Source organism: Corythoichthys intestinalis, chromosome 8, assembly GCF_030265065.1.
Source record: "Corythoichthys intestinalis isolate RoL2023-P3 chromosome 8, ASM3026506v1, whole genome shotgun sequence".
In the NCBI taxonomy this organism is placed as follows: domain Eukaryota; kingdom Metazoa; phylum Chordata; class Actinopteri; order Syngnathiformes; family Syngnathidae; genus Corythoichthys; species Corythoichthys intestinalis.
Window position 1 is genome coordinate 35186931 of NC_080402.1, and position 19620 is coordinate 35206550.

At 38.7% G+C, this 19620-nt stretch overlaps 1 protein-coding gene across 1 annotated transcript; it reads right to left on the minus strand.

Annotated features, from left to right (window-relative positions):
* Window positions 1–52: 52 nt before the first annotated feature.
* On the minus strand, window positions 53–18941 carry LOC130920305 (carbohydrate sulfotransferase 12-like). The gene is made up of 6 exons (XM_057843413.1): window positions 18780–18941; window positions 14427–15016; window positions 11764–11906; window positions 6070–6198; window positions 3981–4173; window positions 53–3231 (listed from the first exon to the last, which is right to left on the minus strand). Exons 2-6 carry the CDS (start codon window positions 14895–14897, stop codon window positions 2956–2958), a joined length of 1212 nt encoding a protein of 403 aa, XP_057699396.1. The 5' UTR covers window positions 14898–15016; window positions 18780–18941; the 3' UTR covers window positions 53–2955.
* Window positions 18942–19620: the final 679 nt, after the last annotated feature.

Here is a 19620-nt window from a genome sequence, read left to right on the forward strand (position 1 = left end):
GTTGTTTTTTTTTATCTTTCTTTTATTATTATTGTTTTTTAATTTGATACAAAAAGCCTACATGAGGACATACATGTAAAAACTACTACTATTACTATTTTTTGTAAGTCATAAAAAAAAAAAGGAATTTGCTTTACCTGCACTCCAACTACAGGTACAGTCAGGGCCGGCCCAGGCCATTTGGGGACTCTAAGCAAAATAATGCCAAGGGGCCCATATTTTTGGCCCACCATTTCGTCACACTGTACTGTGAAACCCATACATGCAATCCAACCCATACGTCCATACTTTGTATATTAATAAGATTTTGTTGCACTGCATACATCAAACTTCTCACCCCAAATGATTTTCAGTACTTACAGTAGATAGCTCCAAACCTTATTCTAAAAGAGGAAAAGATAAAAGTTAAGGAAGAACTTTTATTTTTCTAAGCTTGAAATTAAGTATCAAAACTCACAAAAGTCAACTAAAGCAAAATGTAGTAAACAAAATAAAATATGAATTAAACAATTGCCAGATTGGGGCCCCCCGGTGGTCAGGGGCCCTAAGCAGCTGCATAGTCCGCGTATAGACTGGGTACAGTTACCAAAAGATAACAAAGTTGTACCAAATACATTTGTAGTTGTGACCAAAATAATTTTAGTTGTCGCAAAAAAAAAAAAACAAAAAAAAATTATGAAAGAATTATGTTTTTTTTTTTTTACCTCCCTCCAACCCTTATAATGGCATTCATTTAACTACTACCATTGATGGCACTCTACATCCAAACCATTTTGACTGGGAGAGATAAATGAACATCAAAATGAATTTGACGTCTATGCCATCGGTGGCATGCAATTACAGGGAAAAAAAAAAAAACTTTAGTGTTGCTTGGGGTAGTAACCAATGTGTATATTTGTTTTATTTAAATTTTCTTAATTTAGTTTTTAACATTGCCTTAATTCACGAATGTATTCATATTTATAGAAAATATAAAAATACAATTATTTATAATGAGGCTGTATAATAACAAACGCTAGTTTGACAAATAGTCATATGCCCTATAAAATGGGCCTTAACGTCAAAAATAATTACTAAAAATATGATTCTGTTCTATAAAGGGTTAAAGGTCTTAAGTACCAACTTATCTGTCAACATAGCTGTCCATTGTTGTGACCACTTTCCCTGAGAGTTACCTGCAGGTCTAAAAAAATATAACTTAGCTGTAGCTGTGAATTCGGCCACTAGGAGTCACAAGTGCTGTGTATTCGCTCTACAAACACAAGGGTTTTTCACCAAATCGGGCCTAAGTGGTACAAATTTACAAAAGTGATGTTTTTGAAGAATTAGAGGACGCTGAATGCAACAGCGAGCCAATTGGACCGATCAGAAAGGCCCGTTTGACTTCTCAAAAAGTTTGAGTTTGTCCTGCATGATAAAATGTCTGAGTGAGTGCTCGTCCGAGACTGGTGATTCCATACTTTTTGCTAGGGGTTGTATAAATAAAATTGTCCCCCCCCCGGTCTTTCATTGTCAGACAGAAGCAGCATGGCAAAACGCCACGCTAAAAAATAACTAAATTATCAAAATGGCTTACCTCTTTGGAGCAGGCTGTGGTAGGCAATGGATCAGTCCCACCAAAATGTTTACTGCACAAACTGGTCTTTTGGACATCCGCACAAGTTGATCCATTGTTCACATTTTTTCCCTCTGAGGTTTTGGCTTCGGGAAATGTATGAAGAAAACATCCTTCATATGTGGACGGTCGTAATGTCGAGTTGTTTCTACGAGTACCATAGCAACAGTGTTTACTCGGCATGTTCTTTTTTTGAAAGATTACCGGCAGAAAACAAGCATTACTAGCATGGGTTGTATGGGAGCGCGCCTCGATGTTGACCCCCTTCCGGTTTACAATGGTGACGTCACGCAGACTTGCGGTCTAAAAATGGCATTCGTGCGGTACGCTATTAAGATATCACTTAAAGACATTAGATTGCAATCACAGTGATAAGCTCCTTGTTTTTTTTTTTGTTTTCAGCAAAGACGTGCCGAATATTGCCAACAATTTGCCAGTGTTACATCAGTAAACCAGCGAGCGCTGTTGGGATCATATAAGGTGGCATAACCAGTTGCAAGTTGAGAAAAGAAAAATACCATTATTAAACAAACATCAACATTGTAAGCAGTTTCTCACAATGTTACTCGTCATGAGTATTCTTTCCAACAAATACTTTTTTTCTTGTACATGAGTAAATTTTGGGATGACTACTTATACTTTTGTAATATGATTTAGAAGTATAGCTACTCTTACTTGAGTCAAATTTTTGGCTACCCTACCCACCTCTGCATGTACATATTTTTATTTAATCTTTGAGCTTTTTATTCTTATTTGGCTATAATTTTATTCACCTGTGCAATTAATTTTCATGTCATCTCTATGTTTGTTAAAAAAAAATCTGGTTAACATTTTCACTTTACACCTGCACTTGTTTTCCCCCCCCTCATATTTTGACCATGTTACTGAAACAAAAGTGAAAAAAAGTGCCGAAGGAAGAAAAAAATGGATAGATGGACAGCAATAGCTTGCTACCGACCTGAGTAGTAAATTTGTTGTTACAGCATAGTAGTAGCAAGACATTGTGTTGTTTTTTAAAAAATGATAGTGAAATACCATGCTCTCAGCAAACTGAATTCTTTCAATTCAAACTATTGGAAAGTAAATTAGATGCAATCATATTTTTTATTACCCTGCGAAATAAGTCTTTGTCCCTTAAATTCTATTATAATTTAATCTTTAAAAAAAAAAACATCAAAGTGCTTTAACGTAGGCAAACTTGTTGGAACAGAGTACCTTGCAAGTTGGCCACAAAATACAAAAATACCACAACTATACTGGTAGGCACATGTTGTTTGTGAGGTATTTTCTGAAACAAACAGCATCTCAGGCGGGGCTTTTTTGACGGGGTGGCGCTTGGTTTACTGGTGGCGGAGCACGCTTACAGGTTCAGGATAGCCAAAGAGCTCAAAGTCTGGTTGGTAAAGCTTGTACAGCTCTGTCATCATTGAGACAGGAATCTGTGCAAACCAGTCTCTTTCCCAGCTGGCCGCAGTTCGGTTATCCGGTCCCGAGGGGAATCGCAGCAAATGATCCACTTGAAGAAGCTTCAGAAGTTGCTCGGCATCCGTTTCCAGTGTTTCCAGTCGCCCAATGAAGTCATACTTCACCTGGCATGGATGGCAGAGACGATATACCTAAAAAACAACATGTATGAGAAAGCGCTCGCTCTCAGCATGATCTAGTAATATTTATTTCATTAAGTCGATATTTTCTAAAAATGACAAAAATGCATGTATGTATAGAGTATGTTATATATTTATATGTATGTGTAGTTTTCCAGTATATACAGTATTAAATTTAAAGCCTTATTTGCTTTTATGAGGTATTTAAACTTGGTCCCAAAAGTGTGTCATTCTTGAACTGCATAAAGTGGCCCTTTATTCTAAGTATCGCACCTGCCAAAATAAAATGAATTAAGCACACTGTTCAATTCATAGGCATGATATAACAGTAGAACGGAAACACGTGTGAGGTCACTGGTACATTAGTCAAGGCATTTACACACGATTACGCAGTAGTGCAGGAAGTAATAAATACGTCTACCGAAGTAGAGTTTTAGCTGTAATTCTGAGTATTTATTTGTTTTTTTACTTTTGTGGTGGTGCCTTAAGACACAAGTTGAATTAATTCTGACCACACATAACTGAAAACAAAGCTCAACTCATCATCAATGTGTTTTTCATTAAGAAACAATAGTAAAAAAAAACACATACAGTATTATTGCACTTTGCAAAAACATACAATAATGACATTATTAACTGGAAATGTAAAAAAGATTAAACAGTTGTTACCGCATTGCTTTGCTTCAAGTCAGTGAATGTGGAGTTTGGCGCTTTGCACATAAGGAGGTTTTGCCCCATTCTAATGTACTGTCATGTATTACCTGGCGCCAGTGTTCATTGAAGATGCTGTCCCTCTCAGTTTCTGCATCCAGCAGGTATGAGACAAACTGCTGGAAGGTTGGTTTGATCCCTGCCGCAAACGCATCGGCCGCAGTTTCCGGCAAACTCCCTGATAGGTTGCCGAAGCGCCGAAGGATGACCGAGCCAAACATGCGATAGAAGTCCTCGTTGGGCCTAATGGTCACATCATGAAACAGATTGACGGAGTCATCCAGGTGTTCTGGCATTACGCCTGTCATGATACCCATTTTTAAAGGACAACATATGTTCTCAAAAACTAATGCAATAAATTGTAGAATCATTGATTTATTTTTCAGCTGGCGAATTATTATAACACACATAAATTAGTCATCAGGGTCGGGGAAAATGTAGCGATTTGATGAGCCATCTACCTTAAATATTAAATACTATCTGTATAGGAAATAGTGGCCCTGTAGTCACTTGGACCAGATCAATGCTAAAATATGCAGTACTGCATACAATAATTATCCACAATGTCTGTGTGTATTGGTGCAAGTCCCACCTCCCGCAGAGAATTAGTTAGCTTATAAGGGCGAGAAGAAGACAGCTTGAATGAATCCTCGTTAAGTTTCTACGACACAAGGGCAAATTAGAAGCCCTCAACAGGGCCAAAACCCTAAAAGGTTATACATTAATGAAGATTTTCCTGAAGCCGTCAGCTTGAGATGTAAAGAACTTCTCCAAACCATGAGGGCTGCCAGTGAAAAGGAGGACATTGCTGACTTGATGTACAACAAACTCATTGTGCATGTGCATCCGTCATCTCAACAATCCAGAAACTATAACAGAATTGGTACTGTATAAAAATAAGGATTTTATGAAAAGTAACATGTCATGTGATGGTCAGCTGCTTCTACTTTGATTCTCTCCAATCAAATTGTGTCCTGCACTTTTTTTTTCTTACTTATATAGCGCATTTATCTACATGGTTACCATGCCCAAAGCGCTTTACATTAGCACACATTTACCCTTTTACGCCCACATTCACACACCAATGGTGTTGCTGCCATGCAAGGTGCTGCCAACCCATTGGGGCCAAATTAGGGGTTCAGTGCTTTGCCCAAGGGCACTTCGACAGTGGGCAGTCATAGCCGGGACTCGAACCACTGACCCTTTGGTCCAAGGACAATTCCAGCTACTAACTGCCCCCCCCCCCCCCCAAAATAAAATGAATGCACAACTCTTAACTACCCTGAATCAAATCAATTCAAACTCTTGAATTTGATCGACTTGTTTCCATTCTCTTGTATTCCGACCTTAATGATGAAGCATGAATTGAGGTTTATATATTAACCATAAGAATAAAGGTGATGTCTATTCTTGGAAGTGTGACTCTTAAAATTGTGATTTTAAAAACCATGTTAAACTATTTGGGGTCACTGGAACCTGACACAAATTTTCTTCAACCCTAACTTCTGAATCAGAAGGCTGTGATTATCTTAGTATTAAAACATTTAATAGTCTTTTACAAAACTTATGTTTTAGCTTTTATTATTTTGATAATGGGGTTCATAAACCTTTCGAGGTTTTATGGTCTTACCTGCACAATCATTTCTCTATAGTTTTGTTGTGTGACTTTTATCCATTCATTCATTCATTCCTTTTCCATGCCGCTTTTCCTCACGAGGGTCGCTGAGGTGCTGGAGCCTATCCCAGCTAACTACGGGCAGTAGGCAGGGGACACCCTGAACTGGTTGCCAGCCAATCGCAGGGCACAAGGAGACATACAACCATTCACGCACACACTCATACCTACGGACAATTTAGAGTGTTCAATCAGCCTACCATGCATGTTTTTGGGATGTGGGAGGAAACCGGAGTTCCCGGAGGAAACCCACGCAGGCACGGGGAGAACATGGGGACTTTTATCCAATTATGTTTATATTTGTGCAAATAATGAAATTTTAAAAAAGTAACATAATGTTAATGACACATGTAATTTATCACACATACTGTCAATGGCCGTATTATACTGTATATTGGACGATAAGTTGATATAGTAATTGTCGTGTCGGGACAATCTCTCTGGCGTCTCTCTGGTAATCACACCTTCCGAACTTGCTCCTGAAGGCCGAAATGAGTCGGACAAAGGGGTCCCGTACGAACAGGAACTTGGTGTAGTGCTGTAGCTTGACCTCCATCAAGTGGCGGGACAGAGAACCATATTGGCGCCAAAACCTGGAGGACATACACAGTATGGGACATACATATTTTTGTGTTACAATATTCGCGTGCATATTCACGATGTTCTATTTGCAAAACTGCATATTTTTATTGAACTATTTATCAATTATTCATTGAAAAGCTCACATGTTCCCTGTTTGTGTTCTTAACATACAGTGTGGCAAATAAGTATATAGTCAACCACTAATTGTGCAAGTTCTCCGACTTGAAAATATTAGAGAGGCCTGTAATTGTCATCATGGGTAAACCTCAACCATGAGAGACAGAATGTGGAAAAAAAACCAGAAAATCACATTGTTTGATTTTTAAAGAATTTATTTGAAAATCATGGTGGAAAATAAATATTTGGTCAATACCAAAAGTTAATCTCAATACTTTGTTATGTACCCTTTGTGAGCAATAACGGAGGCCAAACGTTTTCTGTAATTCTTCACAAGCTTTTCACACACTGTTGCTGGTATTTTGGCCCATTCCTCCATGCACATCTCCTCTAGAGCAGTGATGTTTTGGGGCTGTTGTTGCGCAACACGGACTTTCAACTCCCTCCACAGATTTTCTATGGGGTTGAGATCTGGAGAATGGCTAGGCCACTCCAGGACCTGGAAATGCTTCTTACGAAGCCACTCCTTTGTTGCCCTGGCTGTGTGTTTGGGATCAATGTCATGCTGAAAGACCCAGCCACAACTCATCTTCAATGCCCTTGCTGATGGAAAGAGATTTTCACTCAAAATCTCTCAGTACATGGCCCCATTCATTCTTTCCTTTACACAGATCAGTCGTCCTGGTCCTTTTGCAGAAAAACAGCCCCAAAGCATGAGGTTTCCACCCCAATGCTTCACCGTGGGTATGGTGTCCTTCGGATGCAATTCAGTATTCTTTCTCCTCCAAACACAAGAACCTGTTTTTCTACCAAAAAGTTCTATTTTGGTTTCATCTGACCATAACACATTCTCCTAGTCCTCTTCTAGATCATCCAAATGCTCTCTAGCAAACCGCAGACAGGCCTGGACATGTACTTTCTTCAGCAGAGGGACACGTCTGGCAGTGCAGGATTTGAGTCCCTGGCGGCGCATTGTGTTACTAATAGTAGCCTTTGTTACTGTGGTCCCAGCTCTCTGTACGTCATTCACTAGATCCCCCCGTGTGGTTCTGGCATTTTTGCTCACCGTTCTTGTTATCATTTTGACGCCACGGGGTAAGATCTTGCATGGAGCTCCAGATCGAGGGAGATTATTAGTGGTCTTGTATGTCTTCCATTTTCTAATAATTGCTCCCACAGTTGATTTCTTTACACTAAGCATTTTACCTATTGCAGATTCAGTCTTCCCAGCCTGGTGCAGGTCTACAATTTTGTCTATGGTGTCCTTTGACAGCTCTTTGATCTTGGCCATAGTGGAGTTTGGAGTGTGACTGACTGAGATGGTGGACAGGTGTCTTTTATAGTAACGAGTGGAGCATCTTTAGACCTCGTTAAAAGACCTCTTTGACAGCCAGAAATCTTGCTTGTTTGTAGGTGACCAAATACTTATTTTCAACTCTAATTTGGAAAGAAATTCTTTAAAAATCAAACAATGTGATTACTGTGTCACTGTTTTTTTCCCCCCACATTCTGTCTCTCATGGTTGAGGTTTACCCATGTTGACGATTACAGGCCTCTCTAATCTTTTCAAGTAGGAGAATTTGCACAATTGGTGGTTGACGAAATACTTATTAGCCCCAATGTGTCTAATATTAAAATAAAGCTTGGGTGCCATCAAGAAACTACAGTAGAGTTCATGCCCTCAGAGTTCCATGCCACCATATTACATAAGTGTGACCTCGATGGCTTCCCTGATACAGCGGTTGTACTTGGTGCTTTTAGCATGGGTGACCCTGTCATTATTCCAGTTAATCCGATCCGGAAACGACAGACAAATTTGATGAAACGGGACGACTGGGCGTACTTCATAACGCAAACCTGGGACATCGTTCTGAAAAAGGCTTCAATCGGTAAGGAGTGTAAATTGCCCCTACCGGCTGGCAAAACCAACATAAGCAGCCTTCAACGCATCGCTACACTACCACGAGACGCTTCTGAAGACTACAGAAAGTAGCCGAAACTGACTAAGCAGATAAACACATCATTCCATCTTTATAAAATAATACAATTTGCTATTAATATAATGAAAATCACTATAAGTAGGGCCATAGCATAGGGTAGTTGAAAATGTTATTAGAAGTATGTAAACCATTGCATGGTAGTCTCATTGTAACAATCAGTAGCTGAGAAGTATCTCTCAGTTCCAAAAAGGTTGGTGAACCATAATCTAGCAACATTAGGAAACCACGTTAGCTAATGACTGGATTCAATAGTTCACAAACCACCTTCACATGAGGCTCATCAATATTATTAAGTACCATAAGCCTAAACAACATGCTAGCACAAAGTGATGTAACATCACACCTGGGCAAACAAATAATTACAGTAGCACTTTACGCAAACAGTATTAAGTCATTCAACTCAACTTTTGGTATTCACACAGTAATTAATGTTAGGGAACACGCAAATTGTAATTAAAACACAGCAGCAAAGAGTGGCTATTAGTAGCTCCATTGGCTAAGAAGCAGAAACATTGTTTCTGCATTTGTTACACAGTACATTTGAGGACCACCAAAAAAAAAAAAAAAAAAAAAGGAAATCTCAAATGCAGATGTATAAACACAATCAAGTAATTAAACCGAACAAAACCAAGATCATGCTAGTTTTTCAGCCAACAAGATTGGTTCTAAAAAGAGAAAAAGTGAGCGTATAGAGAGGAAAGTGGCCAATGAAAAACCCAATAACCAGGGAATATTGCATTGCAATAGCAAAATCCATTCTTGCAACGAGAAAAAAAATCAAAATAATGTCAGATGTGTCACAGAAGTAGCCTGAGAGGAGCCAGTTGACTCAGCTTCACAAAGTCACGCTAACACTGAGCTGCCACCACCACCAGTTTGTAAAGAAAGGCCCATTTGTGCTGCCTGCTTTTTCTGATGTTTTCATCCAACTCAGTAAATAACCAATTTTTTGGCCAATGGATAGTTAGCAAAACAGCATACCGGTACTCTAAATGTTATGGTGGAACGCTTTGCATGCACACTGCAAAGAGGAAAGTTTTTGCACTGAATCAGAATGACTGGAGATGTACAGTACATTGACTTGCACATTCAGGGTTAGAGGTGAATGGCAATGTTGTTTTTCATACAAAACATCCAAGAGGACAATGAAGTTATGATGAAGGAAAAAATAAACAATATTTAGCAACCATCATTCCAGAGCCACGAAATATTGTGCTCAATCATTATATACTAGTTCTTCTCAAAAAATTTGTATATTGTGATAGAGTTCATTATTTTCTGTAATGTACGGATAAACATTAGACTTTCATATATTTTAGATTCATTACACACAAACGAAGTAATTCAAGCCTTTTATTGTTTTAATACTGATGATTTTGGCAAAAAAGTCAAGAAAAAACAAAAATCCCTATCTCAAAAAATTAGCATATCATGAAAAGGTACTCTAAAGAAGCTACTAACCTAATCATCTGAATCAACGAATTAACTCTAAGCCCTTGCGAAAGATTCTTGAGGCTTTTAAAAACTCCCAGCCCGGTTCATTACTCAAAACCGCAATCATGGGCAAGACTGCCGACCTGACTGCTGTCCAGAAGGCCATCATTGACACCCTCAAGCAAAAGGCTAAGACACAAAGAAATTTCTGAGCGAATAGGCTGTTCCCAGAGTGCTGTATCAAGGCACATCAGTGGGAAGTCTGTAGGAAGGAAAAGGTGTGGCAGGAAACGCTGCACAACCAGAAGAGGTGACCACATCCTGAGAAAGATTGTGGAGAAGGGCCGATTCCAGACCTTGGGGGACCTGCAGAAACAGTGGACTGAGTCTGGAGTAGAAACATCCAGAGCCATCGTGCACAGGCGTGTGCTGGAAATGGGCTACAGGTGCCGCATTCCCCAGGTCAAGCCACTTTTGAACCTGAAACAGCGGCAGAAGCGCCTGACCTGGGCTACAGAGAAGCAGCACCGGGCTGTAGCTCAGTGGTCCAAAGTACTTTTTGCAGATGAAAGCAAATTTTGCATGTCATCCGGAAATCAAGGTGCCAGAGTTTGGAGGAAGACTGGGGACAAGGAAATGCCAAAATGCCTGAGGTCCAGTGTCAAGTACCCACAGCCAGTGATGGTCTGGGGTGCCATGTCAGCTGCTGGTATTGGTCTACTGTGTTTTATCAAGGGCAGGGTCAATGCAGCTAGCTGTCAGGAGATTTTGGAGCACTTCATGCTTCCATCTGCTGAAAAGCTTTATGGCAATGACGATTTCATTTTTCAGCACAACCTGGCACCTGTTCACAGTGCCAAAATCACTGGTAAATGGTTTACTGACTATAGCATTACTGTGCTCAATTGGCCTGCCAACTCTCCTGACCTAATCCCCATAGAGAATATGTGGGATATTGTGAAGAAGTTGAGAGACACCAGACCCAACACTGAGGATGAGCTTAAGGCCGCTATCGAAGCATCCTGGGCCTCTGTAACACCTCAGCAGTGCCACAGGCTGATTGCCTCCATGCCACGCCGCATTGAAGCAGTCATTTCTGCAACCAAGTATTGAGTGCATAGCTGATATAATTAACTGAAGGTTGACTTTTTTTGTATTTAAAAACACTTTTTTTGCATTGCTCGGATGAAATATGCTTATTTTTTTAGATAGGGATTTTTGTTTTTTCTTGACTTTTTTTGCCAAAATCATCAATATTAAAACAATAAAAGGCTTGAACTACTTCAGTTGTGTGTAATGAATCTAAAATATATGAAAGTCTAATGTTTATCAGTACATTACAGGAAATAATGAACTTTATCACAATATGCTAAATTTTTGAGAAGGAAAAGTATTCACCAAATGGAGGACATGGAAAAACACAAATCCCAAAACACACAGAAAAATATTCTATCTTCTTCTGTTTTTTAGTAATCAGCAGCATGAGTTTTATGAATTTAATGTGTATCTGTAAAAAGAGAAAAAATATTTGGGTCAGTGAGCTTTTGGACAACGGGCTGATATTTTTGGTGGTTGGAAAGACCTGTATCTTATTTTGGGAGGTGTGATTTTTGCGAGCAGTGCGAGAGGTCAAATCATCAAATCGTTTGATGCACCACACGCTCCCTCTAAAAAAAACTGTTTTCGTCTTTATTTTGTACAAGCCTGGTACCAAATAGCTTGTGGCCTGGTATCTTTGGTTGGGGACCACCGTTATAATGGTAAACATCCATCAATCCGTCCCCATGCTGCTTAGTTCTTCTTTGTTAGACTATCAATTGGTGTGAAGTTGTGTTTGAGTTTTTGTTCATCTGTAATTGGCTGGTGACCAGTCCAAGCTAATGGAGGTAAGTGGCAGAGAAAAGTTATGGATACGTACATTAACAGAAGAAAGGAATTCAATTGTGATAGAAGTCAATTCTAGATTGATCCAAATGTCATGCAATCATAATTTCATTGGTGGAGGTAGTAATAAATGGGTCGTACTTGGCAAAAGTGAGGTGAAGCGAAGTTTTGTGCACAACGTTTGCAGGAATTGACCCCGGGTCAGTGTAAGGCTTTCCTGAGATGGGAGAGACCAGAGACTCTGACAGGACCACCATCACCCTCTTCCAGTTGGTGCACGCAACCTGAAAAGAGGAACATCATTGTTTGTTAATTAATAAAAATTTCTGTGAACTAAAATTGACATTACACAAGAAGTGGGCAGCTCAATTGCTCACCCAGGATTATTCAGAGAGCACACATAGAAAAAAAAAAACACATTCATGGACATGAATCTCTTTAACAAATCTAATATGGTTCCTTTTTGAGAGAAAAAAACTTGGAAAAAAATTACACATTTTGCGATTTAAAAAGATTGGGTATGTGCTTCAGACTCTCCATCACTAGACGGGAGCTGAAAACTCAACATCCAGCCCCCGTCAGTTTTTAAAGTGTAAAGCATGTTTTGTTCTATGATTTTTCAATCATTTCTTTTTGTAACCATGGCTCATAAATGAATGCTGTTAAGAAGCGAATGATGTCTCTTGACTTAACCTTGAAACTATAGAAAAACTTAAGTGAGGTATGTGTGGGTCAACTTGGCGAAGCAGTAGAAGCACAGTAGTTCTACGATATGTGCAATACCAGGGGCTTGTGACGTTTGGATCGAGAGTCACATTCGGCTCTTTTATCATTCTGCTGTGGCTCCCGGTGACTTTGGAATCTAAATAATGAATGTTAAATTAAAACTATAATGACCTCATACATTTTTTATATTTAATTCTAAATTTGATGATAATGGTGCATTGAAATTGTGCATTGAACAAATGTCACTTCAAAGTGCTACAGGGCTTTTTGGGGCAGTCTCAATTTAAATGTCATGGATCTGTGTACTCATCAAGGCATTGATGGAGCGCGCATGGAGTACAAAGGTATTCTACATTCACACTATAAATTTCATATCAAGTGATCCCTCGTTTTTCGCAGTTAATGGGGACCAGAATCCGCCGCGATAAGTGAAAAACCGCGAAGTAGGGCCCCCCAGCCCATTTTTTTTTTTTTTTTATGTGTATGTATTTATTCAGATTTATCATTGGAAAGAGATAAATATAAGACATTGCAATAATAAGTTATGTTTTCAACTTTTTTCCCCAAAGTACTTAAAAAAACTTTTAAGAGTGTATATATATATTTTTTTTAATAAATGGTTTTTAAGCACTTTAAATGTAACAATTATGATTATGAAGTTTTAAACATGTTACTGTCACACAGAATTTTTTTAAACAACTAAAAAGAAGATGCCCAATCCATTAAAAAAAAAAAAAAGTACAAAAAAAAATGCTTGTCATTATTAAATGCTTCATTGAGTCCACTCAAATCCGCTTCAGCTGGTCACTGACACACAATGAGTTGCCGCAGCAACTGTTGAACAAGTTAAACTATGATTGACGCATGCAGCGCTTTGAAGGTCGAGTCTCTGGGAAGATCAAAGATCAAACGTCTGTCAATCATCGTTTACTTTGATAAGCAACTCCAGTTCACTCTCTGACAAACAAAGAGCAGGGAGAGGGAGGCTAGGAGGGAGAGTGAGACTAAGCGATCGGCTCGAGACAGCTCATCTGCATTCATTTATTTATTTATTTTTTAACTGAAAAAAATCCACGATGGACTGAGGCCGCAAAGTTTGAAGCGCGAAGTAGCGAAGGATTACTGCAGTACCTTTAAAATATTCAGTCACTGAAATGCATAACTCAAGTCATGAATTTGTAATTTATGTGAGTTGTGAATACTGGGCTTCTGGATTGGATGTCATCTGACACATGACTACTTTCAGTCTTGCTGCTCAATATTCACAAATTAGCGCAGCGATTTGCGAATGTGTGTGGAAGACTGTAAAAAATGTGTTGCACCATAATTATCATAAATTAGCATACCACAAGGGGGCGCAACGCAAAAATCATTGGACGCCAACTCTGCACTCGATTTTTTATCCTCGCTAATCAGATCTATTGAATTGATTAAACTTCTCTTCTGCTGCTCTGTTCCTCATATTTGTACACTGTGTAATATAATCTGAACTTTTTGGGTAATACAATGTTTTCATACTAATTCTAATTGCCCACCATATTTATGCACTGCCATCCAATGACCTTTTATCTAAATTATGCATGTGACTACCTCTACCAGTAAGAATTGCAACCGGTTTACATGCACATGTCTCCAAGCGACATAGATTAAAAAAAAAAAAAAAAAAAAAAACGAAAAAACAACTCTCGACATGTAACATATAGAACATTTACAATGCACACACACATACAACTCTTTATATGCATTTGGAAATCACTGCATGCATTTATGACTCTTGTGTGGCAAGACTATAGCACGTCGCGTGTAAAATCACATCGAATCCAGAGGCCCAGTTTTCACAGGTCACACATTGAATACGCATTCATGACTTGAGACTTGAGTAGCAAATTTGTATGACATATTTGTGACTTGGCTTGCACTTTTGCCACTCCAGTTACATTCTTGTGACTAACCACATAATTGGGATTGAGCTATATATTTTTGACTCTAGTTACACATTTGAAAACTATTTTTGCAACAATATTAACCCCATTTTACATTTGCAAATGTTTTTGCTATATCATCCTCATATTTTCTACCTTAGGAACATAGCAGTAGATGATCTTGTGCTTGTCATCGACTATCAGGTGGTCCAATTCCCTGTTTGGAATCTGTTCAAATGCACGGGTACTTCCAGGAAAGTCCTTCCCTGCACAAACATCCATAATCCTTTGCTTCCTCGCCGTCTGCTGCTGACGTCCAGCCGTATCCCTGCTCTCGTCCCCTTCGTTATTCGCCACTGCATACCCTCTTCCAGTCTGCAGTTGCTTTCTCCCCTCCACACTTTTGTTCATGCCCTCAGGAGACCACATCATGCTGGATGTTGCTGCAATGGATGCCGGGAGCGTGGAAGAGGGGTTAGTGGCAGTCTGAGGACAACACTCAAGGTTGCGGTCCCGCAGAGGGTAGAGGTTGAACCCGCCAACGTCATCCCAATAGGCGATGATTAGCAGGATCACGAACACAGAGCCCAAAATAAACGCCACGCGCAAGCTTCGCCACGTCCCCATGGTTAATATGCAGAAGATCCAATGGGGGCCGAGCTTGGTGCAAGAGGAAGAGGTTATCTCAGCTCCATGGTGCAGGACTGCTATCACGGAAGGAAACCCTTCCTGTTTAACAACTGTAGCTGAAACAAGCAGGAAATGTGATTTAGACTTAGCTTTTTTTATGAAATAGACAACAAACTGATTGAGTCCATGTTCTGAATGACGTCACCGCATTCTCAGCTAAACCACTGATTAGTCTTTTCACATCCTGAATTGTATGAACATACATTAACAAATGGGTCGTGATGTTGTAATGTACAGCAGTAACTTCAGTGTAGGCATGCAGTTTCAACAATTTGAAAGTGACTGTGAATGGCTGGCTGGCTGTCTCTAACTGCCCTTAAAATATTTCAGTATTTTTTCATTTTTTCATTTTTTAAAGACTTCAAAAGAGTAGCATGCATGTTTGAGAGAGCCTAAATGCACTAGATTTGAACTGGGCAGGCATGTTAACCACAAGACACTTGTTGTAATGATGTTGCACTTATACACACACGGTCATATTTTTTTCCCATTTAGAATAGATTTAATTAAGGGTTGAGAATCAGACACTCTTTTTTGCAACCGTTAATAATATGAAAAGATCCACATGAATAAGGATTAGTCTAAGATGATGGTAAAGTAGAACACTCTTTGGTCTCATGTAATCCATAAATTAATCACGATCCGTTTTCAGAACCATGCAGTCTCTAACATCTGTCATTGTAATCCCCATTTTGTGTCATTCGATTTAAATGTTGACCGGCTTTGTCCCACTTTCCAAAAAACATGCACATTTGCTCTAGTGAAAATGTTGCTTTCTCTTTATATGAATGTGAGCATGAATGCTTGTTTGTCTTTATGTGACCTGTAGTTGACAGGCAACCAACTTAGATTAGATTGCGCATGAAATATAATGCACTAAGATACAGTGGGGAAAACAAGTATTTGATACACTGCCATTGGCAGTGTATCAAATACTTGTTCTCCCCACTATACTATACTTATACTGTATATATATATATATATATATATATATATATATATATATATATATATATATATATATATATATATTATATATATATTATATATTAGAGCTGTCAAACGATTAACATTTGTAATTGAGTTAATCACAGCTTAAAAATTTATTAATCGTAATTAATTGCAATTCAAACCATCTCTAAAATATGCCATATTTTTCTGTAAATTATTGTTGGAATGGAAAGGCATGGCAAAACGGATATATACATTCAACATACTGTACATAAGTACTGTTTTAGTTTAATATAACAATAAATCCACAAGATGGCATGAACATTATTAACATTCTTCACAGATAGAAAGACTTGTAATTCTTAAAAGATAAATGCGAGTACAAGTAATAAACAAGTAATTTTATATTAAAACCCCTCTGTATTTTTTTGTTTTAATAAAATTTGTAAAATTGTCAACTAAAAAATAAATTAATGGCTTGTCATTGTGGAATATAGTGATTGAAATACACCACAAGGTGTCAAGGGCAAGTTTAAAATTAATTAGAGATCTAGCCAAGTTTTTCTAGTGCGTTTTCCCCCTCGACTGACGCCGTAGTTTCCGGGTTCATTGTACCTTATGTTCATTTGAGTGTTGACTTCACAACGTACGAGACCTCTGGTAGTTTGTATATTGTGACTAAATATTGCCATCTAGTGTATTTGTTGAGCTAAACAAAATGTTTGAATAGAGTCTGACCAAAGTCTGAGTATTATTTTGCATAGCTATTTTGATTGGGAACACCAGTTCTCTTTGCATTGAGCACTTTTCTTTTTGTGAACATTATTTTTTTGGGAGATAGGAATATTATTTTTTGTTGTGCTTTCAGGAAATGATACTGTAGCGACTTAACTGTTCCGCTCAAATGCTTGATGGGAAGTTGGGCAACCATGATTGTCAGTGGTGGCAGCAAATTGTATATTTTCTCTGCATTGCGTACAATACAGGGAGTTAAGAAAAAGATTTGTCTCCTGTCATTCTTCCTCACGTCTCTCCCCTCATTAGTTATAATTGTTATGGAAGAGATGCCAAAGCTTATGCCAATAAATAGCGCGACCCCAATGAATGCCTGTGTCGACTCCACTCGCTTATCTCTGACTCTTGGCTCTCAATATACATAAAACAGCGCCATTGTAGTCTGTTTGCGGCAACGCATGAGTGGGTCGTTCCGCGCATGCGTTTAATGCGTTAAATGTTTTAACGTGATTAATTTTAAAAATTAATTTCCGCCCGTTAACGCGATAATTTGACAGTCTTAACATATATATACACAGTATATATACTGTATATACACACCGTAGACCTAATGTTTTATCCTCTGCAGAAACACGGACAAAATGTTTTCGCATGATCTCACAGTGTGCAGTGCATCAAGACAAAGCATGAATAAAAACAATGCAGTGATGGTGTTAGATAATTGCACTAATCTCTACACTAGTGAGGTCGTTTCATTCTTTTTTTCACTAGGGAGGTTGGAAGAGACCCAGGGGCTGTGGGAAGCACACTGGCCTCTCTGTTGGCCCCTCAACTATCGTGGAGATGTGAACAAACAGAGATGAGGGGGTTGATCACCTTCACTGGACTCGAGATTCATGGCCATCTGACACAAGGCCTCGGGCCCACCTAGGTAACGGTATGCCTGTCAGGTTTCTTGCTAAATGGATTTGTTCTTTTCATTTTGACAGAAAACTGTGCCGAAATTTCATTTTTTGCTCACTTTTAACACCTATATTGGATGGATTTGTTTTCCACCTAACTATATCCTATTAACATTGTTTCGACAATATCTATATGTATAAATATTTGCTTTTCACAATTTCCTGTGATTTTGTTATTTCAGATGACACCAGTTGTTAACACTATACATACTGTATATTACAACTATAATGTGGGAAGTAATTGTGTAATATTTGTAAATCGGTTTTTTTTGTTTTGTTTGTTTTTTTGTTTTTTTTTTACAATTTTTTTTTAACCTAATGTTCAATACATGACAGTTTACAATGTACATGTTTCATTATACAGACATACGTAAATATGGCCTTTTTAATTTTTATACTGTGCATAATGTTACAGAGGCTAAAATAAATACTATAATAAACACTTTAGCTATATGTTCCAGTAGGGGAGTTCTATTTTAATCTTGGTGATGATGGTGGCTCTCGGAGAGCAAAATATTTTTAGAGTTGTACTGAGTGTAAAAAGTTTGAGAACCACTCGTCTAGAAAATTTGTATGTTTGTATTTTGGAGGAACGCCTGGTTCTGCTGGTAAAATAAGCACAGAGGCAGTGGACCCATTCAAACAAGCCTGAAACTTACAAAAGCAAAGGAAATTTGTTTTTTTCCCCCATTGCATGAGCTTCCTTTCCACTTATAAACACTCCACGTTGACTTCATCATGCTTTTATTGGAAGAACTCAAGTGTCACGAAGACGCAAATAGTGTTGAGGTGGGCGACGAATTATTCATTCTCGAAGAGTCGAAGCACCATACCGTGAATGTAAAGATCAGTGAAGGATATCTTAAGGAAATGTGGGGAGTGGGGGCGGTTTCAAAATCGTTTTGAGTCTTCTAAACGCGCTACAATGTGACCTTTCATGCGTAAAAACACTTGGCGCTCGTCTTCCATCACATCCAGCAGCTGCCGAGAAAAAGAGCCCATCTACCCCCGCAAATCCTTTCATCCAGTTCCCATTGAGCACGAATAACGCCAGCTTCTGTTCTGTTCACTCCCTTCACACTAGGTGCATCACGGCGGCTATTAAAACCAAAACGTACCTCCTCGTATATCATTTTAAATTGTCAAATGACGATAGGTGTTTTGGACTTACGCGACAAAAAAGCTTCATGGTTCGGTCCGGAAGATGGACAGCGATGTGTAGACGTCCTTCAGTCTGGTGTGCCTAGCGCCCAGGCGGACAAGCTTTGCAGGAGGGCTGGGTGAGTGCTGATTATATAGTGAACTCCAGGCTGGTTCGGACTTGAGGCGGCATGTGAATCGTGAGAGCGCAGCGGCAATATGCAATACATCTCGCGAGATTTGTGCCACGCGCGCAAAACCACCACCAATGATGCATAAATCTTACATACATACATATATATATATATATATTTTTTTTTTGTTTTTTTTTTTTTTTTAATCTTACATACAGTGCAGTATGGGAGACTGGGGCAATCAATGTGAGACATTTTTTTTTTTTTACATTTCCTCCCATCCAAGCAAGCTAAAACAACAAACCAGTAATGCTTACATATTTCCCATCAATTTAGAATGTTTCCTACAAATGGAAATATATCAGAATGTAGTACATTCAAGGGTGTGCAAGGGCGTAGGTTTGGTCTCAACATTGGTAGGGAATATGGCATTACCTGCATGTACATTTTTTGCTGGGGACAGGACATTCTTAATGATCATTGCAAAATAAATCTGTATTGACTTATACTAACCAGTGGTGTTACCAGGATGCAAGGTGTGGGTGGGCATTAGTCTTACCTGGTGGGGCACCAAAAAAAAAATAATAATAAATAAAAACAAAAAAGCTACAATGCTCAAATTGGTCGAAATCCAGCGTAAAGCTAGTTGACCTTAAAACATGTTTTGTTTTCTCCTTAAGATAACTGTTGTTGTGATTTGGTCTAGACAAATAAAAGTTGATTTGATTTTATTTGACT